The sequence below is a fragment of the Chroicocephalus ridibundus genome, chromosome 4 (genome assembly GCF_963924245.1).
Source record: "Chroicocephalus ridibundus chromosome 4, bChrRid1.1, whole genome shotgun sequence".
Taxonomy (NCBI): Eukaryota; Metazoa; Chordata; class Aves; order Charadriiformes; family Laridae; genus Chroicocephalus; species Chroicocephalus ridibundus.
Genome location: NC_086287.1, coordinates 80654077 through 80680293, shown reverse-complemented (window position 1 = coordinate 80680293; position 26217 = coordinate 80654077). Strand labels below are relative to the sequence as shown.

The window sequence follows — 26217 nt, the reverse complement described above, 5'->3', positions numbered from 1 at the left end:
GTTAGTGAAGATAGAAATGTAAACTTATGTAAGATCCTTGAGTCTTTCATTGTTTTATACTAAGGTGAACCACAAGCGAAAACCCAGAATGTTACATTCTCCTCTTGCTCATTAATTCTGAAACAAAGCCAAGTGTGCTTATGAAATGCAAACTGTACCAGTGGCAAAAGCCTGTTATAGGAGCAGACTATACATCAATAGTAATGGTGTGTTTTGCCTTCATCTCCATAGACGGAGAGCTGATTTACCAGCAACAGAATAGCACTGATGATAGCGATAAATGCAGTGGGTATTTCTGCACCTGTGTTACTAATGATTTCTTCATCTAATAAAGTGATACAAATAAAACCCCCTTTTGTTTCAGTATTTTAAGAATTCTACTCTTAGCCATTCACTAGCCGAGTTCCGAGGATAAGAGGCAACAGGGAGACTGGGAATACTTTCTGCCTTACAAAATACTTGAACACAAAGAGTGCAAAGAAACTAGACAATCAGTAAAAGACCAGAAAGGTAGGGTAACTAACGTGCTGCTTTGCCTTTAATCAAAACCAGTAGGGGGAAAAAAATTCTTTACCAAACTTAATGCAGATCAAATAACAGTTCTGCACTACTTTGCACTAGTGAGAAAACAAGACGTGCATGGAATTCCAGTGCAGTCGGCTTATACACATAAAAAAAAAAAAAAAGGCATTTTTTTGAGATAGTAACTACTGTAAAAAAAAAAAGTTTCCACAGGGATTTCACTGCAGAACAGGGAGTCGCTCCCAAGAAAAGTTAAGCAGTGACTTTCTGTCTGCCACATCACTCCAACTCACAAGCCTTGTCCCCATGGGCTTTATCTGAAAGGTGAGGGTTTAATGCTACTCTGAAGATATTAATAGGCATTTACTTACAGCTTTTCATGTTCCTGCGTGCAGAGCTGACTGGTTATGTTACGTTGTTAAGGATTTTAAAATAAAACTTATGTGTTACCCATTATATCAGATAGATATAGACAGACACATTATAGTGCCTTTTCTTTTGCTTTCACTGAACGCTGTAAGAAAAACACTGTGCAGCAGCAAGCCAGAACAGTGAAGAACTTTTAAAATAATTCCAATACAGTACGGATTATTCTGCTCTGCAACTGCCAGTTAAATGGTACCTGATATTAAAGGTGTCCCTCAGAATATACCAGAAGTAAGCTTCCCAAAGGTAAACAGCAGTGGTGGCTCCTTTCCTCTATGCACACTATAAATCGCTACAGATAACAACTATCCCACTAGTGCAATTCATGCTTTAATCATAGTAGCTTTGAAAAGATCCGGGATAATACAACAGTATAGGCAGCAATACAAAACAGTTCACCTGCTTTAATTTTAAAGCACTACTGCAAACAAGAACTAGCAAGAAATGTCAAAACAGAACCCAAATATTAACATGACATTTGTCAAAACATTTTCCTTTTAAAGCTTTGTTTGTTTTTGCTTTTTTTTTTTTTTTTTTAAGGGCAGTGAAAAACAGTGGAGGTAATGCTAGTGGCCAAATGTAAGCTCTACTGCATTTCATCTACTAAAGACCCTTTTGAATACTCTTTCCCAGTACAGGAGAGTAAAATAGTACTTTCTAAAATAAACAGCTAGTGTTAAGACAATGCCAGGCTTTAATACACCGTTTATTTTAGCTAAAGTAGTAAACTGTACAGATTTCTAGTATGTTTTCTTTTCTAGATATAACAGATTGCAGCTGACTTACCAGATCCTCAAACGCTTTAGAGGAGATCCACTGAATTAGGCTTCTAATACTTTTGAGGATCTCGGCCTAAGCATAATTTGTTTGCTCATTCCATCTGATGATGGATGTCAAATTTTTTATACAGATACTGTTTTAAACACCAAATGGAGTAATACTAGTTGACATTACAGCAAGTGAGCATACGGTAGTTATGCTATAGCATTTGTCATCTGTAAAACGTAAAAAAACTGTCCGCCCACAGCAGCTGGCTTCCACAGCTCACTGCAAATGCAATTTTTAAAGTCCCCTTCAAAGTATAGTCTTGAGCTTCAGCTGGTTCTAGCCTAAATAAAATGGCTGCAGATCAGCCCAACGAGGTTTTAAGGTTCTCTTGGGGACACAAGTACAAGCAGCAGCAGAGAAGTCTCTTACGCAACTCGTGCTTACGCAGCCCCTGCTGCTCTCTAATGGCAAGTATCAGCCTGCAGAGGGGTTTTACCAACTCTCTGCAATCTATTGCTGGAACACACCTGGAGCCGACAATCGGATAACCTGGGCAGGCCAACGTCAGTCCAAGCCACTCGCCAGGGAGACGGTGAGTCAGTGGGTTCCTCTAAAAATATTTCAGGTATTAGCCAAGTTTCTGTCAATAGAGCAGAAGACAAACCTGAGGTGAATGCAGACAAGCTTCATCAGGCGAGAATAATTATTGAATTTAAAATACTGCAATTAGTTGTATATTCATAAGGAAAAAATGCTAGACTGCAGGAGTTTTTGAAGCATTTACCTGCTGTCACAAGGTACCACGGTACATCTTTTAAATGAAATCTGTGCACAGTTTGAACAGCCTAAATAGCAACTTTTAAGAAGTGAAACTTTTTACTTTCACTACATGAAGCCAAACGTTTCTGTAGCATTTTGTTAATCCAACCTGATGGAATTTATGTTCCTTACCTGTAGAACTACTTACCTCATCACGCATCAAAAAAACATGAACAGGAGTTGTCTTAATAGATCAACTTCCAGTAAGAAAGTTAAGACAGTGCACAGTAAATAAACTGTATTTTAATGTGTTACAAAAGTAGTTAATAGCCAGGCTACCTCCCCAAGCAGACGCCCACTGCGACTGGGTTTGACAAAGCTTTCTTTCAAATAGCTTGAGAGGAAACAGCTTTTCACCTTACTCTTTTTTTGTGTCTCCATGTTTTGTAACACAAATACCATGGACGTTCACAGTTAAGTTCTCCCCAGCGGGGCAGGGTCTGCCGCCAGCCCCACAGCCCTCGGAAGCCTCTATGGCTGCTGAGTCCCACCTGCAAGAGACCGGCTGCACCGCGATGTGAACCACGTCACTAAAATGAGATACAAACATCAGTTCCAGACAGTGACTTTAGGAACAACCAAAAGACGTGAAGGCAAGAAACAGCAAGAATATCAATGTGTCAAACTTTGAGCTAAAGCAAAAAGCAAAAGTTGGGTTTTTTTCAATTTGCCAGGTATTCTTTTAATGACAAATATAAAAAGACTGAAAACATCTCATTCTGACTGCCTTTTTTTTTTTTTTTAAACAAATGGTCTGTTTTTATAATTACAAATACTGTGTAAGACAATACCTTCTTTGTACTGCAAAACCAACAAATACAAGGATGCAATCAAGTTTCTAAGCATCTCTAAATTTGAAACGTGAGGTTTTTTTTTAATTCGGAAAATTCTTAATAATTGTTCATTTTTGTTAGAAGGTAACTCAAAGTACAACAACATCTAGACCTGTTTTTAAAGGAGCTTTCTTTCCTGATACATCTTTGAACATAATTACTCCTTTTGAGTTCAGTACATTCACAAAATAGCTCAATTAAGAACAGCATCACCAATGAATTGACTACTGGAAAGAGACAAAATTTACCAAACATACAGAAATATAAGTTTTACCATAGCAATTATGCATATCAAAAGATGACACCTGTAATTAATTTTAAAAAGATACAAAAAAGAGAAAAACCTGAATTACAGAAAAGAAAGTCATATTTATTTAATGAAAAACTAGAAGTTAATAAAAATTAGCAAATACACAAAAAATATACACAAACAGCAGCAATACTATGTAGTGACTTACAAAGGGGGGGGCAGGAGGGGAAGCAGCGGCCAGAGACCGGGCCGCTCAACATGGCTTGTCAGTCAAAGGGGGAGGAAAAAAACACAAACGAAAACACGAAACAGTATCCTTTTCAACAGTACAATCAATCTACAAACAAGTTTTTAGAATTATTTTACAACATTTCCTGTAGAATCAATTCTTAATACAAAAGATGCCCATTTTGGGTGTATATATATTTTCAGTGGTTTACTGTTGACTTATTTAAATATATTAGTGTTACTACATGCAACTGCTTCCTGTAATTTAACGGCCTTTCCTTTTATTTACCTTCATATATGTCTACCCTCTGTCTACCAAATAATTTGTCTGACAGTCAAAGATGGTTACCCTAGTTTCTGCTAAATTAAATGCAACGGTTTTAAACACTGGCCTGAAGAGGTTTGATTGCCATTTCAACACATGGATATAGTTACGTTGATGCCTAAATTGCCATTTTCTGCAAAGAGCTGTGCAATGCTGGTGTCAAAGACTAGACAGTCACTATTCATAATGGCTGTTGCAATTCCCTCATGAATGGATCGAGGAGTTGCTTCCCAAGTCAATCGCCGCCTATGACCATTTAACTCCAGTCGATAAGCAAAGTTTTCTGCTTGCTTGCGTGTTCCTATCAGCTGTACAATTGCAAAGAACTGCTGGTGACCATCATATTTTTCCTGTTTCTCCAATACTAACATGAAATGAAAGCCAAAACAAGACTGCATCATGACCCAGTCAACAGCACCAGGAAGATTAATGTCTGTAGCAAGGAACACTATATCTTCTCCCTGAAGTGTTGTAATTGACTTATGTTGATGCATCAGATGTGGCATGACGGCATCCAGAGAACCTTGCCATTTACATGACGCACCGGGACAGGGACAGGAGTAAGGCCTAAACTCACACAGCTCCTCGTGGTCTGCTTTTTCGGTGTGTGGCAGAGTTATCTCGCATCCGGAAGAGGCATATTTACATGGGAATAGTACAGAATTGGCAACTTTCTCCATAGCCAGGTTACGGATGGAGCCCAGCGGGCCTCGGCAAGTTGGACAGCACGTAAGTTTGGGGCGACAGTTGCTACAAACAAGATGGCCACTCTGACACTGAAGAATTGGTGGCAGCACATAGTCAAAACAGACAGGACACTCAAAGAGACTGGCCAAGTCATTATTGGAAGCTGTAGTGCCCGTCAGCGCAGGCACCCTCTGCGACGGCGTACACTTGGAAGTACCTGTAGGTAGTGCTGTAGCAGTCTGACGGCTCATGTCTGCAACACAAAAGAGAAAAAGGAATGACTATCTGAACACATTTTATTTTCCTCTGCACACAGTATTTCTTGATTTACAGAGAAGCTTCAAAAGAAAACAGATATCAATGAAAGCATAAAAACCCACGTAATGCAAACTGTAGAATATCAATTGCGCTACACACAATACAGACACTTATATGACGTGCAAGTTAAACAGGGGGAGAAGTTCTGCTAAGTGTTCTGAAGTGGAATTTACCTATTGGAAGCTGCAAAAGAGATGAGTAAAGATGTGCTAAAAATGCAACTGAAATCCTCAAAGAAGTTTGGTGGTGGTTTGGGGTTTTTTTAATATTGCATTTTACGATATACCCCACGCAGCTCACTTGCGTGTAACAACTAGGAGCACTACAGTACAATTCTAAGGCTGAATTTTATGTAGCTGTGTATTCAGTGAGATAAGAAACTAGCCATTTTTAATGGAGAAATGAATTTCCGGATCTGACCTTCTCAGTAATCGTGTTTACAGTATAGGTTTTTTTAAAAATTGAAAAACAGTATACCAAGGAAAAACATAGCTAAGACGATTACTACACTGTTTTTTTCCCAGGGCTCTCCATTTTCATTACCCTGTTACTAAGGCCCATAAGCTTGTAAAGCGCATCCATTGCTTCAGCTTCCTGAACTAAGCCATTTGTGAGGATACCAGAAAAGAAAAACAAAGCAATTATTTTAATGAATGTCCCAAATAAGAAATTGAAAAGATTAAATTTGAGAATTAATTTTAACATACAGGTACTCAAGCACTCGCAGTGACTCAAAACGGCACTGTTGATGAAGGTTTACGTTCAGTGGCGTTTACACTGAAGTTTTGAGCTTTTAAATGTCCCCAGACAAAGGCTAACAGCTGTGTGACCGAACGATTCAACAGATGCAGCAGAAGTACCGTATTTCTTAACATGTTACGGACGTTACACTTTGCCCTGCACCCCCTAACTCTCCTCCTTCTTGTGCAAAAGGAATTACTAGTACTACCAGAAAAAAATAAACACTCCATTTTGAAAAAACAAACCTTACCTTCGTAGGTTAAGGAAAGTTAAGTAAAATGCTATCCAAAATTGGCTTCTGTTACACACGAAGATTCTCAACCACCTTAACTGCTTCTCTGTATGTCACACGTATGTAGAAAGCTCTCAAAATAAACCTCATCTTTAATCTTGCTATTTGACATGGGAAAATTAGGCAATAGGCAAGCTTCCCACATTTAGCATCATTTCACCCACAAACTTACTCATCCTTGGACTAGATACCTCGAAGCAGCATAGTGTGCATGCTTCTGCAAGACATGCACTGTTCAGGGCACAAAGCAAAGGAACTGAGAGATTCCAACACACAACTCATCCCCTGACATTCAAAAAGTAACCGTAGACAGGCAGATTCAAATTCCTCTGCAAAAGCACCTCTCCCCAGTCCAGAGCTAGAAAAACATGGGTGTCAAAGATTCGGTATTCAGTCTCTGATTTTATGAGTCTCACATGCCCAGTAACAGCATCATCTCACCCCTCCACAGTCTCTTCCTTCGTCTCAGGCTCGCTGGACTAGAAATACCCAGTTCCCATCTTTGGGACAAAAAACAACAGACAGTGGTTTCCAATGCTGGGCCTTAACTGATACTGTAGAGGTGTAACAGGAATGTTTTCTATCTTTTGGCCTTAATTTCCTACTGTAAGGCATTACAGCTTAGGTGAAAAGGTAAAGGTATCTGTGACTAATCAAATACGTGTTCTGGGGAAGTGATGCCACACCAGCTTGTTGTGAGGAGATGTGACAACCGAGCACTGCTGCTATTTTTCCCCAACACCCGTAGGCGAGAGGCTCATGATGGCACACTGCAGTTCTACGCTCTAGAACAAATTATACACAGAGAATAATTGTACACGGGCAAATGAATTCTGATCACGCTGTTTGCCTGCAAAGAGCTTAGAAATCACATGTATATTCATATGTAAAATTTGAAAAGTGTTTCCCTTCAAATATTGTAAACACACACATTTCAGAAAAGTTTGTGCACGTTTCATCTTACCTGAACCTATATATACATCCTGATCCAGGGATCCCCAGTAACCCACAGATAACACTGGTGAAAACCACTGCGTTAGACCAGTTCTCTAGGCAGTCTGACAAGCTGGGTGAGCTCTGGTTTCTTTAATTACACCTCTCGGAGCCCATTCAACAGTTAAATTAAGCAACCTACAGACTTTGCAAAAGACCTTACGCACAGATGCACTTCCCACTGAGGCTTTCTAAGCTACGGAAGCACTAGGGAAAAGAACCGTACAGCCCTGCGTTATCACCGTTTCTGTACGTGACCAGCCTTCACACACACCTTCCACAACCGTGGACCACCCAAATGAGCAGAGAATGAAAATAAGCAGGAATCTGTGAACCAGACCACTGAGGTTAGCATGCAAGGAAAAAACTGGATAAAGCTATAAACTGTAATTTACCAAGCCTAAACCTGCCCAAAGCTTACATCTTCATCACTCTTGTTAACCCAAAGATTAATAAATATACATCACGACAGAAAAATCAGAGAAGTTAATTTTTTATAGCCATCTTAAAAACTACAAGTTAATCACAAGTAAAAGTTTTAACAGTGTAATACATTTAGTAAACCAAACTATCAAAAACATACAATTACAAACCAAGTAAAAACAACTACAGAGCTGGAAATAAAGTTTAAAGATATTTTTAGTTACAAAAACTTTACTACAAAACCCCCTATATGCAATATTTGTTACCTTATCTTTGTTTGCACACAGTGGGGAATAAGTCTCTAAGGTACACTAGGTATCATCCTCAAAAGTATGAGCTCCTACAACGCAAATTGTTCAAAAGATTGTGCAAATTTGAAAAAGTTTAACCAACAGCAAGAGTTAAAAGGGAAAAATTCATTTTAAGATTTCCTAGTTCTAGAGCAAGAAAAACTGTCCTCGATGACGTCAGAACGCACCGACCTGTTGATGAAACTATTCTCAACACGGTTCTGGGGCAGGGTGAAATACACACACTACCGAGATCTCCCGAGGGACGCGACTTCACGGCCCCTACAAAACCAGCTTAACAAACCGCACGTAACGCCGTTTACCCGTCGGTACCTTGCCCCTGGCAGGCTTTACTCCCCGGCAAGCAGGCGCACAGGGCTCCCTTCCACCAGCGCAGAAAGCCGCAGGCCGATCTCCCGCTCATGGGGGGCCAGGGCGTTCATGGCGTTTCGGCCCGGAGGAGAAGGGCCGGGGGCAGCGGCCCCGGACTGGGCGCGGGGCGGCCGATGCTCCCGGCCAACGACCCGCGGGACCCCGCGCCGCCTTCTCACCGCTGCGGGCCCGGCCCCGGCCCCGGCCCCCGCCATTTACGGCCGCCCACACCCCGCATCCACCGGCTACATCCACCGGGCTCCGGCCCTGCGCCCCAAAATGGTTCCCCAAACTTCCCCCGCCGCGCCGCGCCTGGCCGGCTCCTCCCCGCCGGCGCCGCCCCTCGCCCCGCTGGGGGCAGCGGCCGCGCCACCGGCCGCCGCGCGCTGGGCCCCGGCGCAGGTTCCGCCCGCGGGCGCGCAGGGGAGGGCGGCCCCGCGGCACATCCGCAGCCGAGGGGACGGAGCGGCCCGGCCCCGGAACCGGGGCAGCCCACCCCCGCCGCCTCTCCCCCGGCACAGCCACCCCGCAGAGCCCGTTCCGGCCTCCGACGCCTCCTCTCCGCTCCGCGCCTACAGCTGCCGTCCCGTGTCGCCGCAGCGTCCCGCGGAACAGCAAGTGTCCGCCTCACACGTGTCACGGCTTTTACAGACACTTCCAGACCGACCGATCTGATCACCTCCCCTAAATAATTGTTTTTAAAAGCTACAGATTCCTTTCAAAACACTTCTAACGCATAAATTTCACTTCCTGTTCCTGCTATTTCCAGACGACTGCTCAAACTAGCGTTTTCCACTGTGGATCTATAAAGTACCCATTCAACAGGGCTCTCCATTTGTATAAAGATTATTCACCCAAGCAAAAACATAATAATCTCAAGGAAAAGAAAAGACCAGCAGATTTGGAACAATGTGGCATATTCGAATATCCACATAGACTATAAAAAAAAATTAAAACAGCTTAAGGATAAAGGAGCTGGAAACCAAGTCAACGTGCTTGTGTGATGCACATGCTGGGCTCAGAATAGCTTAGGCATTATGGGATACAGATGTAATAACGATAAGATCATGGAAGCACAAGTTTCAGTGGAGGCAACAGAAGAACCCACTGCAATAAATTATTTTGGTCACAGAAGAAGTAAGGCTACAGTATCTGAGGAAAGAAAATTCTCTTTAAAAATGCTTTCCGACTACTTGAAATTGAAGTCCTGCTCAAGGAAGACTGCGGCAGCTTGTACCAGGACTACAACATGTGCAAGTAACACCCAGTTACTATTAACAAAAACTACCAACTTGATACAAGGTATGCTTCAGCTTTGCTCCCAATATACAACATCCCCACCGTTTAAGAGTCAAGGAAGTTTGCAAGCAAAACTGAAACGCTGAAGAAAATGAGCACAGAAACGGCTTTCGAGAAATGCAGGGCATGTTCTGAAGTGTCTGAAACTTGCCCTGGGCTTTCTCTCCTGCAACAAAGCAGCTGTCCCCAGAGCAAACCCGGGAGCCCCCCAACAGGTCAGCTAACGCTGTGTGTCCTTCACTACGCTGTGATACAATGCCCATCGCCCCAAGAGAGAGGGCCTTTGGAACCCCAGATAGGTAAAAATAACCACAGTGAGAACGGGAAGACGCAACCAATTCACCATTTTAAAAGCTCAGCTGAGGTGCAGACTGAAGGAAAGCCGTTTCAAGAGAAGTTCAGAAAGATGATGTACTTCACATGCCATGGAATTAACAACAGTACACAGGAACAGACTGAAAGCTTTTCAGCTTCTTGCAGAGGTGTTCGCTTCAGACACCACTCCAGAAATCACATCTCCTGCATTTCACTGAAATATGGGGCACAAATTTAAGTTAACATTATCCACTTCTCCAAAATCTTCACTCCTATCAAAGAGATAAAGACTTGGGTTTAATATTTTAATTTGCCTTTGAGAGGGTAACTGAATAATAGTTTTGGGAAAAAAAAAAACAACACAAAACTTCTGTATAGTCATCTTAATGGCTGAAAGGGGAAAAAAAATCTCATTATATAATGCTGAGGAGTGACGCAAGGACAGAAAAAAAAGCCTTATCACAAATGTCTATATGTGATGCAATAAGATCTTTTTGCGATCACATTTCAGAACTAATTGGATTCAGAGACGTCCATTCAAAATGCATTCTTAATGCATTACAGCCACCAAAGTAATACAAAATCTTTCAACTTTTTCAACTGTACGATCATATTTGAAAATGAGACTGTTTTAAAAACAATGCTCTGTTACAGAGCACTGGAAATGAGAACATTTCATGACAGTGTTTGAAGTTGTGAAAAACACTGGCAGGTTACCTTTTTCAATATGTGATATAAGCCAAAGAATGTCACAACCCAAAAGCTAAATGAACTGTTGAAAATACTCATTAAACAGGTATAAATAAGAACTGAAAGGAAGATAGAGATTAGGTAGTATCATCAGATATTTGTACAATTAATTATTGGTAGCTTCTTTTTATTATTCTTTATTATAAAGAATATTATTATAACATTCTTTATTATAAACAATAAGTATTTTGTAAAATATTATATAGAATAAATTGAAGAGATTAAAGAGTCACCAATATTTCTTTGGCAGCAGAAGGAAGGTTTCATGAATGCAACAGAAAAGTGTGCATATATTTAGAAACAAGAAGGGGGAGGTGTGTGTGCACACATAGACAAGTATACACAAAGTACATAATATCATGCCCAAGAAACTGCCAGTGTTACTGATACAGAAGTCCCATGTGAGTACTATCTTAAGAATGAAGGTAATTAAAAAGCACACCTCATTCCAATTAAAAAAGGGCACCAGTGTATTTTAAGTAGGGAACTTTCTCAACATTTTTAAAGTAGCATTAGGTTAATTTTATATGAAAAATTTTTAGGGTACCAAAGCTGCTCAGTTATGAAGTCTTAAACTGCCAAGGACATCATCTATAGCACTACGGAAAAGCCAGCTTTTGGACTACATGTACCTACTATTTCTGAAAATAATTTTCCAAGGAATCTACCTTTCTTCTGTCCCCTCTTGCACTCATAATTGTCACTGCACAGCACAACAGAAGGGAAAAAGGTTTTAGGAGGCTCTGGTGAAAATATTATATATTGCCCTCACCACCATCAAAACCACAGTTCATCGATCAAACGTATATAACAACATCAAGTGTATTATGCACAAGTGTCTCAGAAAAGCTTGTGAATATTTTTTTTAAATAAATATTTTTCATTTCTATTTAAATTTTAAAGGACATTTTAGGGCCCAGGGTCTTTCCATTTTGAAGCCTATCAGTTTACCTCTCCCTGCTTGTGGGAGATGTTAGCCCACAAAGGCCTGGCACAGTTAATATCAAACGCATGCTGCCTCCTGCAAATCTGACAACATGGGATACACAAATGTGTATGCCTGCTTATACACAGCCTCTGTACATACTGGCCTACTTCAAAACTTTTAGAACACAGTTCATGACAAAAATTATTAATCAACTACATAACACAATTTAGTCTCTATACACTCTGTTCTTGATTCACGAATTATGAATTTTTTTCAACCCTTCCAGACACAGTTTTCTTTAGTGCCCTTAACTATATGCTATTTGTTATTTCAGACACCTCAGGGCTTCTCTTTTCCTGCATAATAACCAAAAGCCAGAGCAATCCACTGTAACAGAATATTATAAAACAAGACAAAAAAAAATGTACAAAATTGAGGCAAGTCTCATGATTATTTCCTTTTCCAAAATGTCACCTGTCCAGTTCATCCCCTTTTCATACAAAATTACAACAATTTCCACTACCTTAGAGTGACCCAGCCTGTCTGAAATTGCAGGTAGTTTTTTTTCTTGCACCTCAAGACACTCCCTACCAACCCCTCTTTCCAATCATCAGGAAAGGAAATCCCAATGGATTTATATAATCATGGAATCAGTCATCCTCTTCGTGGCTACCTCTGCACTAAACCACCAGACCTTAACGCTCCATGTTTCCGATGCTATCACATATGTTCTCTTGTACACAATACGATCACCAATTGAGTCATTGCTAGTGGGCAATCTAGATCTCCAGATTCAACACATACTGTGTGGCAAACGCAGCTACAACAGCACTACATAAACACAAACAGTATTATTACGCCCACCAAATTGGAGGGACTTGTTTCTAATCCACTACAAAAACCTGTGCCCTGGACGTCACTGTTTGACTTCTGCTTCATCGCTGTCATATTAACTATTTCTCCTGCCTATCTATGTCAGAATATTAAACATCAACCCAGGGGGTGTTTTCTTCTAACTGACAAAGATTTTCTTACCAACAACTTTATAATGCAAAATTAAGAAGGAACAGTGTCCTATAGAAGATATACAACAACCACATAGAAATCATAGTAGCAAGCAACTAGTACCGTGACTATAGCATTCATTTTTTATGCAACAAAGAATTTCATCAATTTAAAAAGTGAATAACCCATACTCTAGGCAACCAGAATTTTCCATATTCTAGAGAATCAAGATCCAAGTTTGCATGGAATATCAGAGACTACACTGCTATGATACTGCAGTCTTGCAAAGAAAAGACAAGCTGAGGAACAAAATTCAGAGAAAAAAATTACTAACTGACAAAACCCCAAATTTCATTCCAGAATGCAAACTAAAACTGTCTGATCAATAGCAAAAACCTGAGTTTAGACCACTCTGTACTATACAATCAGAGAACATCCCAGATTTCACATGTCTTAGAATTACATGTAGCATTAAATAAGAAAACAGGTTTCTTTGTAAATTCAGACCATCAACCAACCATAAAGCAAAAGAGAATGTTTATATCCCCATGTTTTGAGCTTGGAAGGAGAGTAAGCAAGACAGAAAGCAAAAGTTAGGGGAACTATGAAGAAGATTCCCAAAAATTCAAGCTATACTATAAACAATTTATTAAATGCCACCACTAGAAAAAGAAAATGCAGCAATACATTGAATAAATCAGTATGAGCAACAACAGCAAAAATTACTGATATTTAGTAATCTGTTGTAATAAAAGAAAATTAAGCCTTAAAATAGCTAGTGAAACAACCTTTTCCATTATATACAGTTAAACAAAAATACAGCGAAAAAGAATCATTCTTTAAATAAAAATCAGACCAAACACTTGCATTAAAAGGATCATGGACACTTCCAAATTGGACTTGACCATATTCTTCCTTTTTAAAAACAAGCAAATGACTTATCTCGCTGACACTTCCGAATGCCACCTACTACAGAGGCGTGAAGATGGTGATACAGAAATACTGTTCAAAGCTGAATACTGCACACTCTTGCACTCTACCTGAAGTGGTGCTCTGCAACAAAAGCCTTCTCTTTTCTCCATGCACTAGCTGGGTATCCTCAGTGCCAATATCAGCAGTCAATGGCCAGAGCCTTCTTTGACACGGGACACCTGCACCTCTAGCATGCAGTGTGAGCTCAGACCAGCAGCTGTCCCACACCAGCCTTCTCAGATACCAAACTGAACATGCCTTCCTGCAGCCTGCTATAGTTTGAGGACAGGAAAGCTAAATGAGATAAAGCAGAAGTACAGGTTTCAAAATAAAGATGGCAGAACCCACAGAATCTAACAAAATAAAAAAAAAAAACTTCATACGAAAATACAGACAACTCTATGCAAACAATAAATAACAGGGAAAACAATTTTTATTTTATTTTTTAGTAATATCTAATTTCCTTTCACTGTCCATAGAGCACAATGAACGGGGCTGCATCAGGATCATCTTCCAACAATAACTCAGCCCAGTAATTTCTATCAAACACGGGTAGACAGTTACCTCTTAAAAAGTTCCAGACATAGCATGTTGCAATAAAAAGTAAGGCAGGCATACAGGAGGATCAGCCACAAAGTGAATTAATAACAGCATCAGGAAAAAAAAAAAGTTCTTTTTCATGCTGTAACATATACTACCATTCAGAAGTATCTAAAGCAGGAAGCACTTAATTCTGTTCTACAAGATACCATAGATGGGCTCTGTATACAATTACACTCTATTAGTAAAAAAAGAAAAACAAACAACACAACCCTCTGTAAATGGTAACAGTAAATCCTACCGAGTGTGACTATTTGGGGGCTGTGTTTCTTTCCTCAGTCTGATTTTGCAAAAACTATATTCTTCACTGCATACTGTAACTGCCACGCAATATTGCATCACCATTCCTGTGTCTGTGGCAGACACAGGGAGGAGGGTGTGGCATGGAAATACCTACCTTAATTCAATAAGGCTAAACTAAACAAAGTACCTGTACTTGGATGCACCTTCATATACAAAGTCTTCCTGCGATAACTATTCCAATTCAAATTAAAGACCTATTTTATGCTCTATATTTTTCCTGAATAACTAAATAGTACTAGGGAGCAGACCATCAAAATAACCAGACCTGACGAAGGAGGAGCTGGCCTATAAAACAGATTGATCATGACACAGAAAGCCGCTCTGTAGGAGGAGTCAGGACAGGATTACGTATGTTGACTATTTTTATAAAGACTTCTCCATCTTGTGCATTACTTATGTTCATACATATTTCCACCTTAAATAATATTTTATTCTTGCGATCCTCATTTGCCCTGTATTCCTGTGTGCAGTCCTGATGAGAATGGAGCCCCAGGAAGAATGGCAATCTGACCCATGGAGGGTGAACACATAGGGGAAGGCTTGGAGAACTGAGCTACTGATTCCAGAGTACAGTGCCCCAAGGTATGCCAAACATAAAATCTACACACAAGTACATCCAGCACCACAGAGCACACAGTAGTGACACTGGAAGCCTAATTTTTAACTCATCAAAAATTACTAATTTTTCAGAACTTCTAGTACTAACCTAGTCAATCTCTAGTTGCTTTGAGGGAGGGTTTTTACAAGCTGGTTTTATCTTTTTTTAACCCAGATATTTTTTCTTCAGAAGGAAGAACATTTAGATCAATGTCAGATAAAGGTAATGTCTTTATTTTATCACGCACACAACACAAAGAATAAAATGCACAACATTGTAAACGTAAAGGGTCAAGTCCATATTTTTAAAACGGACATTTCTACATTTTGGAAGTAAGATCTTCCTACTATGGATACCTAATTCAAAAGGAAAGCTATGGAAATCTAAGATGGGACACAGGCTTTTGCATCTCGTCGATCTATGGCAGCTAGAAAATAAAGAGCACTAAAATTATCTACATTGTAACAAACATAAGACCTTAGTAAAAGAAATGCAAAAAACACAGTGGCATTTTCACATTTCTGATGGTTCCAAACTTTCAGTACTTCATTTCTTTAAACTCCCATCTTCTACATGCCTTGTGTTTCTAGCATCCATTCTTTGAAGTATATGTGCCTCCATTAAAACCAATACAGTTTACGTGAGAGACTTAAGTTTTTCCTGCTCATCAGTTCTGAATCAATTGTTTCTGTAGCATTATTACACAAGGATTCAACTGCCAGCGTTAAAAATATTTTTTTTAATCGTTATTACAACGTTACTCAAATTCTCAAACTTGGCTATTGACAAGTCTACCATGGTCACACTCCTGCGCAGAGCAACAGCTCTACCGCTTTTCATGGAAAACATCAGTTTTAGAATGTGGCTTTATCTCACAAATAAGAGCACTCTTCCAGCAAGTATTATTAACTTGAGGCACAGCAAATAGAAACAGGTCGAACTGCTGACTCCACAGACCACCACATTACATGAAAAGATTGAACATTCCTTGAAACCTTAATAAATAAATAAATATATTAGTGGTACTAGAGCTGTAGTCTGTGGCATGGGAGACCTAGGTTTAGTTGCTGCTCTGTCACAAGTTTCTGAGTCACCACAAGCAAGTACTTCCCTGCCTTTTACAGGTTTTAAAATACGAAAAGGAGCTGCAAGTCTCAGACATAAATGCAAAAGGGAATGAATTAACTTGATAAGGCTACTAAATTAACTCTGTAGACCCTATTCAATTTCACTTCAGGTTAGTAATAACTAAATATCATTATTCACTAAAGGACCCTATGTTAAATTATTTAACATTTCAGTTTCTACAGTCAGCAGTAGTCAAACTTCAATCACTGTTTACTTTCCAACTCCGCTCACATATGGATAACTGCCCTCTATCCCTCTATTCGTTCCAGTATTTTGTACATCAAAGAGACAAATTAGGAAGACATTGGCAACACCCTTCTCACTGATTCTGTTGTATCTAATCTGAAGGCCTCCTTCTGAGCCATCAAGTCCATACCGACATTTTATGTAAAACAAATAAAGTAACCTCTCTTTAGAGGGATACTTGTATTACAAAAAAAAAAAAATTCCCTCAACTTTCTTTGCGAAAATCCAGCTACCAAGCTTTTGAAGGAAGTGATTCAAATCCAGCAGAAAAAGAGCTCTCAGGCAAGGGAATTACATGTTCTTTTATTCCTATTGAATTCTGATTGGGTATATTTCGAATGCTAAGTAAAACGCACTCACTATTTCACTTATTTGTATTGCTTGGGAAACGCTTCGTGGCATACAAAATTAAAATTCAAACATAATCACTCTGAAGTCAGGCCTGAGTCTGCATCAGAAAATAAAACACAAGGTATTATAAATGGTTCAGAAACAACAGGAGTAGGTGTATCTTCCTGCTACTTCATGCTCTCTTTATCAGCACTTTGGAAATTCAACACCTATCACAAAATCCTTCTCCGCAAAATATTGTCCTCTCTGCTGTTATGTAGTTAAATCAAAACTTGAGTCTATGTTGCAGTGCTGAATCTCGAACATCAAATCCTAACAATAACTCACTATCTACAGTATAACTGTGAACTTCAGTACTTTTTACCCTTTTTCTTTTACAGGAGTGTTACAAAAACATGTTAGTTTGGAAGATCAAGCATCCAAAAACTAGGAAATGATAGATTTACAGTTTCACAGGCAACCCTAAGTCTACTTCCTTATATGCGTATTAAGGAACAGCCTTCATGAAATAATTTTTTCCCCACACTCAACTCCTTTAGTAGATAAGCACCTGTACATCCATGGAAACATTATGATTGCACAAGGAACAACAACTTTTCCTTAAATGGAACACCTGATTTTAAAATAAAGCTGTTTAGGGCAGCAGCTGGTTCTAATATGCATAAAAGTCCTCCTAAAATTACTGCTTTACAGGTGCTGTTTTAGAAGAATGTCTGTCTAAACTTCTATTATGGAATGCATACTTTTTATTTGTAAAATTTCCTTTCTAATGATTATACTTGACCTAGCACAAAGCCAGACTAAAATTTTATAGTACGCCATCAACATCTGCCAGCCAAATTATTCCCTAGTCACACCTGTGCAACCAGTCTTCAAATTACATCCTTAATGTACTTGCGTAATCACACAGATATCAGCTATGTAGAGATGAACCCTATACAAATTAACTCTCAACTGGGGTGACACCTTCATGCTCAAAAAAGGGCAAAAAATTCCCCTTTGAATTCACAAAATGAAAGTCATATATAAAAATCATTAATCACAAAATATCTATAGTAAGCATATATATTTCAAAATAAACAGTCATTCAGAAATCAAAAGATTAGTTAAACACAGCATTTTCACAGCTTTTCCAAGACAACTGCACATGCACATAAGAAGCAGGAAAGGAACAAGACTTAAAGCTCACACATAAGCAAAAGTGAACAATTTTACATAAATTTAAAAGCTAGCTTTAGTTAAACATGCAAATTTTATTTTGTACACCTTGAAGTGTTGTTATATATGTGTCAATGCACAAATGAATATTGAAGATTAAAGAAGATTAAAATATCTGATCAAAGATAGCAATGATAGCAAAAATCTGAGACCTATGTCCAGTCAAAAAAATGACAGGAGCTAGTGAGGTTTCAGAAATTAAAAAAAAAAAAAAAAATAAAAATCATAGAGTCCATTTTCACAGATCTGAGGGGAGGATTAAGGTCTTGGTTCTAAGCTGATACACGGAGTTATAGTCGTTATCTTTCAAAGAGAAAAGCAGCAACATTACATGTTTTAAAGGTTCTTAAATGTTTTAATAGCATTTTTAAGAACTGCTCAGTTACAGTATTTCTTAAGAGCTTTCAGATACTATTACAATTAACTGAAGAAAACGGTTCATCTATAACACAAAGAATGATCCACCAGATACACGTTCCACAACTCCAGGCACGCACACACGCACAGTACGTTGGAGTGTAATTCCACCATTTCTACAACAAACTAAAGCAAGCTGCCACCAAAAGGAATGGTTGTGCTCCTGCTTTTCACCTATTAGTTTTCTTTCTCTTTAAGGTAACATATTCGGCAAGGTCAGTCTTGCACAACTAGGTGAGTGCTTACACTGGCACACCAGGAAGACACCAAAAACAAGTTGGCAATGGAGGGCGAGACCATTCTTTCTTAGCTGTAAGCCTGCACTTCAACTGATGCGGAGCACACCCACAATGACAGAGGATGACATCTATTGCAGCAGCACTGGCTCTTACGTTACCATGCAGCAAGCCACTCTGAGAAGCGAACCAGTTGATAGGTACCCATTCCCCATAGGCAACTAGTTTTCAACTTAACTTGTGACTAAACCTGGCCCATTTCATATTCACATTGGTGACAGCAACATTGCAAGTTACCACTGGCAGCCTGAACAGAAACTGTCTTCAGCTGCTGCAGAACTGTGCCCTGGATGTGCCACAGCTTGTTCAGTGCTGCGTCTTCTATTATTTCTTCTTTCCTAACACTGATGTGCTAAGAGCAACTGACCACATATTTCAGAAATAATTCTAAGTGACTTTCAGAAAAATCATAGGAAAGATTAACTTTTAAAACCCACTTCAAACTAGTACCTACATCAGATTTCAGCATAAAGCAACATGTACCAAGATCTACAAAACAGAACTTAGCAACCAAATATTTCAGTTGTCATCCCCTCACAAAATATAGAAGACATAGAACTTTCCCCCATGAAAGACCTCTAATAGAGTAAACAGAAACAACAAAGATAAGCCTTTTAATATGCCCACCCTTCTAAGCTAGACACCAGCTCTAGCAATTTTTACGTAAAGGAATTTATTTTCAAGCTTTTCTTCCTCTAATTTGATACTAAATTGTTTTAAAATACTCCTGCTCCAGTTAAAACCTTTTCAACCTTTTGACAATCTGCACATTAGCAAAATTTAATACACAGTTTTCCTTTGTATATAGTTTTCTTTTGACATATTTCATCTGAACACTTACTTGAAAATAACTCTTAAAAAGTGTGGCATTCCAAATGCTCCTCCTTGACAGCATTCAAAAAACCAAACACAAACACTGAAAAGTCACTGGGGTCTTTTATCAAAGACTAAATGAATTTTTGCTCCGTTTAGTACTATATGCAGGAACTATAGGAAAGAACTTTAAAATATTAACTTAAAGACTTCATGCCACACAAACCAAAGTTCAAAGAACTGCTGTTTCACTTTAAAGCAACTGATGACTAATTCTTTAAGCAGCAGAAGTTATCACTACGCTCTCCTTCTTTTCTTCGTGTCTCAGCAAGGTCATCAATTGTTACAAGAAAAGATACAAACCTGTTTCTAGATAAGCAAAACAAAAAGGAAATGGTCAACAAAAACTGTCTGTAGATGAATTTGTTGCACTTTTAAAATCAATTTCCCTGTAGGAATACATCCACAGCAATTTTAAAAAAATGCATTTCCAGATGCAAAGGGACAAATAGTCTTCACCGTTCAAATAGTATTTTACTTCCCCACTGACAACACAGACAACCTCAGTTCCATATTCAGCTTCTACAAAGGGAAACAAGTCAAAATCAGAAGTGCACCATTTGGTTAACTGTAATTATCTAGCACTTTATCTGATTAAAGTACTGTGGAATTAGTAACCAAATCTCTCATTATTCCTGTGATAACACAAAGAATCACCATTTTACAGATTAACTCAACAGGCATATATTTAAAACAATTGTCCTGGCCATTACAGAAACATACTATGTAATCTGGATTAGATCTAGAAAATATATACATGTATGAAGTGTGGCATAAAACCTAAGAGTATTAATGGGGCATTAATGCTAGGTTTTGTCGTCTTTCTTTACCTAGTCTAGTTAACAAGCTGAACTAACTACAGCATGGTACAAAACAACCATCAAAAGCAGAACATCTATTTGGCAAAACTCAGTCCAGTTTTTAAAGCTGACAGTTACAAGACTGCCAACAGTATTACAAGAAGAAAAATAAAGAAAAGCGATTCTAATTTAAGATTAAGAACACCATGTTTCTCATAGGAGTGCATGCATAGTTTTCCCGAACGTTTCATGTGAAGACCAGAGTTCATAAAACTATCCTACTTGAATTTGCATTTTCAGTACAAAAAGAGTTACTTTTTACGTGAACACGCTTATGCTGCCACCTCTTTCGCATTAGAGGCAGGTGTCTTTGATATCGGAGCAGTACCTCTTTCTCAATTCACACTAAGCAGACAGCAGCAACTATACCCAAACGTAAGCATGGAAAGTACTTGTGTTATTTGAAATATTTACTCTCCTTAGTTCACACCTACTTAGCTGGAGCCACTGAATTTCTGAGCTAACTCCTCTAGTACATTCTAATTAGACTATAGCGTTAAAACCTTACCAACAGAAATGACAGATTAATGGACAAGACACTCTGTCATGACATGCACTTTGAGGGACAAAATGATCATCATTTCATCAGTTTCAGAATTCTTGGGTCACAACAGATTGCTAAAACTATACCACTGATGGATGACTCTTATCCTTGTGCTTTCCTGTATAATTTTTCACTGCTGTGAAAAGTGCTGAAGGTATTTAAGAATATTAGTTTCCACTGAAGTTAATGCAATCATTTCTAGCTCTCAATTTTTACATCAATATTACAGCACAGAACAAATGATAGAAGAACAACTAATCGATTTATTCTTTAGGTATAGTCCCCAGAGTTATTTTCTGCAACAGATGACTAGGCCAGAGACACAACTTTTATCCTAAGAGCCTCTGTCTTAGTCTACTGGTATTCCAATACCTCAAATCTTCTTGAAGACCAGCTTGAATAACTCAGGGTTGAGAAGGGTCCCTTCCATTTTTTTCTTCCCCTCTGGAATGCACTGTGCTAGCCTCAGATTTTAGAAGGGAGATAAACAGACAACTGAAACTATGTCCCACGTATGGAATATCTCATGTTCTTCACGACCTAGTTCAATTAGCCATGAGCTTCCTAACATCCACTCATCTGCCACGTTAAACAAATTAAGTCATTTTATCTATTTATTTAGCATGCAAGTAAACTGCTTGTTACAGAGGAAATGTAGTATGCACCCAGACTGCTCAAAATAGAGACTGAAGAGAGAATATTTGAGAAATATTGTACGTTTACAGTTACAAAAGAAACACGAGCTTATAATAAAACTATCACCACTAGAAAAGAAACCTGGTTCTTCTGAATAAATACTTAGGATGCTTTGCCTTTCACTACAAACGCTATTGTTTCCTGTCCTTTTAAAACCGCGGAGAAGGGAAAAGAACGATGGTCTCCAGCCTTATAATTTTGCAGGGGAACCCATGGGATGTGCGAATCTCCCCTACTCTTTGCTCTCACCGGATGAGAGAAGAGGGAGACAGCAGCCTTCCCGGGAAATGTCACAGAGGGGCACCCAGCGGCCCTTTTACTCCGGCAACCTGTTTCCCGCGGCGGCTGGGCCCGCCGGGACGCAGGCAGCGAGGGCCGCCGCCGGGGCCCCGCAGCGGCGGGCCGTCCCCGCCTCCCCGCGGCCCAGCTGACCTTCGCCGGGCCCCGCTCGGCTCCCACCAGCACAAAGCGCTCCGCGCGGCGAGGCCGGGCCCGAGCCCACAAAGGGGCAGCCCCGCGGCCCAGGCGGCGCAGGCCCAAGCGCGGCGGGCCCTCCGCAGAAGCCGGGCCGGGCCGCCGCCTCAGCCCTCCGCACAATAGCCCAGCAGAAGGGCTCGGAGCCGCCTACCACCGCGAGGCCGCTTCCCTCCTCCCCTCAGGATCCGCAGGCCCGGCCAGGGAGGAGGAGACGGGCCCGCCGCGCCTCGCTCCCACGGGGCCGAGGCTGCCCGAGCCCCTGTTGCGGGCGGCGGCGCGGGGCCCGGACGCCAGCAGGAAACCGGACGCCCGGGCTGCGCTTAGGCCGCGGCGGGGCCTTGTCCCGACTCTCCTCTGCGGCCGCCGCGCCGGCCCCACGGCCGCGCCGGGGCCTTCCGCGGGCGCCGTCCAGGCGCAGGGGCCGGGCGGGGAGAGCGTCCCGCCGGGCGAGCCGCTTCTCGCCCCTCCGAGGCCGCTCGGCCTCCCCCCGCGACGCGCTCACCTGTGGGCGCTGGGCAGGGCGGGACCCCGCTGAGGCGGCCTGGCTCCCCCGGTGGTGCGGGCTGCGGGGCGACTGGCTGCGCCGCTCTCGCCGAGACGCTCGGTGCCCGGCCCGACCGCGCGCTCCCTCCTCCTCCTCCCTCTCGCTGCCGGCCGAGGAGACACCGCCACGGGGGCGCGCCAGCTGCGGCGGCGGAGCTCTCCTGCCTGCCAGGCGCGCTCCCGAGGCGGGCGGGCGGGCGGGCGGCAGCGCGCGGCCGGCGGCGCGCACGCGCACCCAGCAGCGGCGCGCGGGCCGGGCCGCCCCGCTCCCGGCGCGGCGCCGGGGAACAAAGGCCGCTGGGCTCCGCGGGGAAGCTGCGCGGCCGCAGCCCGGCTGACGGCGGCCCCCCCCCGTGCTTTTCACCCCCGTTGCCCGCGCCGGGAGTGAGGCTGTCTCTTACCTGCGCCCCCTCCGAGCCCCGCCAGGGTTACTTGGCTCCCCCGCGGCCCCGAGAGCCGGCGAGGCCGGGGCGGCGCCGCGTTCTGGGGCAGGGAAGAGGCCGCGGGCCCGGCCGTCGCCCTCCTGCGCCCGGTAGGCCGCCTTCCCGGCCCTGGAAGCAAGTTTTGTCGCACACCAGCATTTGCGGGGTCAGAGGCCCAGCCGGGGTCTGTCACGAGGGCTGTTAATTCTACTGTAAAAACAGAAAGTGGCCGTTCTTAGCGAGGCCGGCAGCGACCAGCACAGCAGCATTATGGCGATTTTAAGGGACTGCTAACAACAAACGCCTCCTCCCCTCTCGCCCTCTTCAAAGGCTTTGCATAGTTCAGGTTAAGCCCCAGTCCAGCAGTGCCCTAAATACATACGTAACTTTCAGCACATAAACTGGATGAAATTAATGTAATTCCTAGTGTGCGTACATATGCTTTGTTGGATTAGGACCCCGTTCATCTACTGAAGTTATTCAGAGTTTTGCCAGAGGAGAGCCACTGTTTATTTTATTTTCAGTAAAATATTTAAAAAATATGTATTTGCTATCTTATTTCAATTTTTGAATGACTGAAGCATTTTCTTGGCTAGTTTAATTGGTTATCCAGATGGTTTTCAATATCCTCCTCATTTCTTTTGATGACCAGAAAGCACTTCTTTTTGTATAATGTTTTTATGTTGAATCTGCCAAGTCTGCTCTTATTCAGAGATTTTTGGGATTAGTTTAAGTAGCCTCTCAAAAATACATCACTGTAGTGATGCAGTACAACATGTACCAAACCAACTAGAATCCTCCCAAGTACAGATAATATCAATTATTTATCATCAAAGGGTGACAAGTACAGGAGTAAAGCTCCTTTGCACATGATTTTTCCCTGCACATCTTGTATCTATGCAGTGGTTATTGAGCCTTTTCCTTTAACTATTCATGAGGAGTGATACACATGGCAGTGATTGCCAACCCATAGTTGGGTTGACTTATTGAATACTGAAGGAAATACATTATGATTAAATAAAGTATTACTTTTGTCCTGGATAGGAAGGACACATTCCTGAACTAACATGTTATCGATATTAGAGGGTTTTTTTCCACCTTTGATTTTAGTACGAGTAGAGCCAATTATTTGATGTATTTTTAAACATATGGAAGTCTATTCAGTAGTGGAAACTTCAAAAAAGGTAGTCGCCTATAGAGAACGAGAAAAAGCTTCTCTAATAGTAGCAGTTAGTATTTTTAGATACGAGAATCAGAATGCTTATCAGTTCCAGTAGTCTGTGTGGTTTCTTACAAAGTATCTCTGTGGTTAAGGCTTTGATCCTGCAAACACACACAAACTTCTTGCTGAAAAAGGCAAGTTGATGGAGTCTCACAGTCTTGTATAGATCAATACATTGCTAGTTGGTCAGTATTACTAAGCATTTGCCTTTCACTGAATAGAAACTAGTTCCTTGAGCAGCGAAAGTAATTAAGCCTAGATTCTAATGGATTTTTCTCCTATCTCTCTCCTCACCACAGGAACCTTGCACTTCATTCCCCCATTCCTGCTAACTTCACCTCTGAAATGCCTCCAGCTTGTCCACAGGCCTTACCTAACCCTTTGTGGCAGCCCAGCATGCTCACGCCTCTGACCGCTGCCTGGAGGGAGCACCCAACACAGCTGCTTCCCAGCTGTGTGCATGCACCTGTGGCTCCGTCACCCACCTCACCTCTTCCAGCTCTCCAGCTGGCAGACCAAAGACTTCACACTTTCCTCCTTCCCTCAATAGAACCACTTATCAGTTTTCCTCCACTATCCATCATTACACTTCCTGAGAAAGTTACAAGAACTTCAGTGTCTCTGAGACTCCTTCCTCCCTCAAACCAGAGTGAAATTAGCCCATAGGTTCAAAAGTTAGTAGAGAAGGCTGAGTGGAATAGACCCCATAGCTAGATTGCACAAGCTTCGTTACTGTAGGAAATGAGGGTAAAACACTCTCAAAGACACATTAAGAGGTCATCTAATCCCTCTTCCTGCTCCAAGGTAGAATCAGCTATGCCTTCATCATGTCAGACGGGTGTTTGCCTGAACAGCTCATAAAAATCCTCCTGCAGTAGAAATTTTTAAACCATCCTCTGAAACCTATTCTAGTGTTTGGCTGTCCATACCATTACATTGTTTCTCCCCATGATACATAACCTAAGTCTCCCATTATAATTTTAGCCCATTCTTGAAACATTTCAATGAACACAGAAACATTTTTTTCCTTCTGTTTTTGAAGGCTTTAATCTTCAGTAAATTACATCAGTTCCTTTCCATCTATGGGTCACCACTGCAGGGCCTCTGATCATTCTTGTCTTTTCTCTCTGCACACTCTGCAACTGCTCCTTTTATTCTATTTTGACTATAATTCTGGGAACCGGCCACAGCACTCCAACTGAGGCCCTTTTAAATGCTGAGTAATAAAGGCTGACTCTATGGGGATGACACTAAATTAGCAGTATCAGTCAATATAATAATTGCAAACTGAAGCTAGTTGTTTTAACAACAAGTTTTAGTAATTATTAATTTATTGACATTACTTTTGTATGCATTGTTTAGAAGGAAAAGTACCTACTGTCACTATGGACGCATATAATACCACTGTGATTGCTAAAGTTATATATGTACGTAGTCTTGTACTTTAATGGGATTACTGTGTTTCCTTACTAGACAATAATGTCTGTAAGTCTTCAGTTTCATATTAAGATGTAACAAAATACTTTTTTCTCCTCTAAACTTTCAACAGTATTCTCATTCTTAAAAGTACTATTATTTTATATTCATTTAGTAAAAGGGATAAACTAGTTCACACTATTTATGTGAGTTGCTATAATATTTTTAAAAGTTCATATATATTATTATGGTATACATGAGATTTTAAGTGAAAAGTCATTAGTGATATTTTATGTTTCTGTAAAACACATTCTTTGTTTCAAGAATTAAGAGAGCATTAGCAACACATGGCAGCATTCTTTTCAGGTGTAGAAATATCATTACCAATAGATAAACTGGATACTCAAAATTTGGTGGCTTGATCTGGTTTCTTGGGCAGAAACACTGCTTC

At 41.0% G+C, this 26217-nt stretch overlaps 1 protein-coding gene across 6 annotated transcripts; it reads right to left on the bottom strand.

The window, feature by feature from the left end:
• Positions 1–1394: 1394 nt before the first annotated feature.
• Positions 1395–23425, bottom strand: SIAH1 (siah E3 ubiquitin protein ligase 1). Of its 6 annotated transcripts, none has more exons than XM_063334425.1 (2): positions 8239–8341; positions 1395–5111 (listed from the first exon to the last, which is right to left on the bottom strand). In XM_063334425.1, exon 2 carries the CDS (start codon positions 5107–5109, stop codon positions 4261–4263), a length of 849 nt encoding a protein of 282 aa, XP_063190495.1. In that variant the 5' UTR covers positions 5110–5111; positions 8239–8341; the 3' UTR covers positions 1395–4260. The 6 variants fall into 6 exon arrangements, with proteins under 6 accessions (XP_063190495.1, XP_063190494.1, XP_063190493.1 ...); XM_063334424.1 differs by lacking the exon at positions 8239–8341 and adding an exon at positions 6168–7129; XM_063334423.1 differs by lacking the exon at positions 8239–8341 and adding an exon at positions 23108–23425 and having other exon boundaries at positions 1396–5111.
• Positions 23426–26217: the final 2792 nt, after the last annotated feature.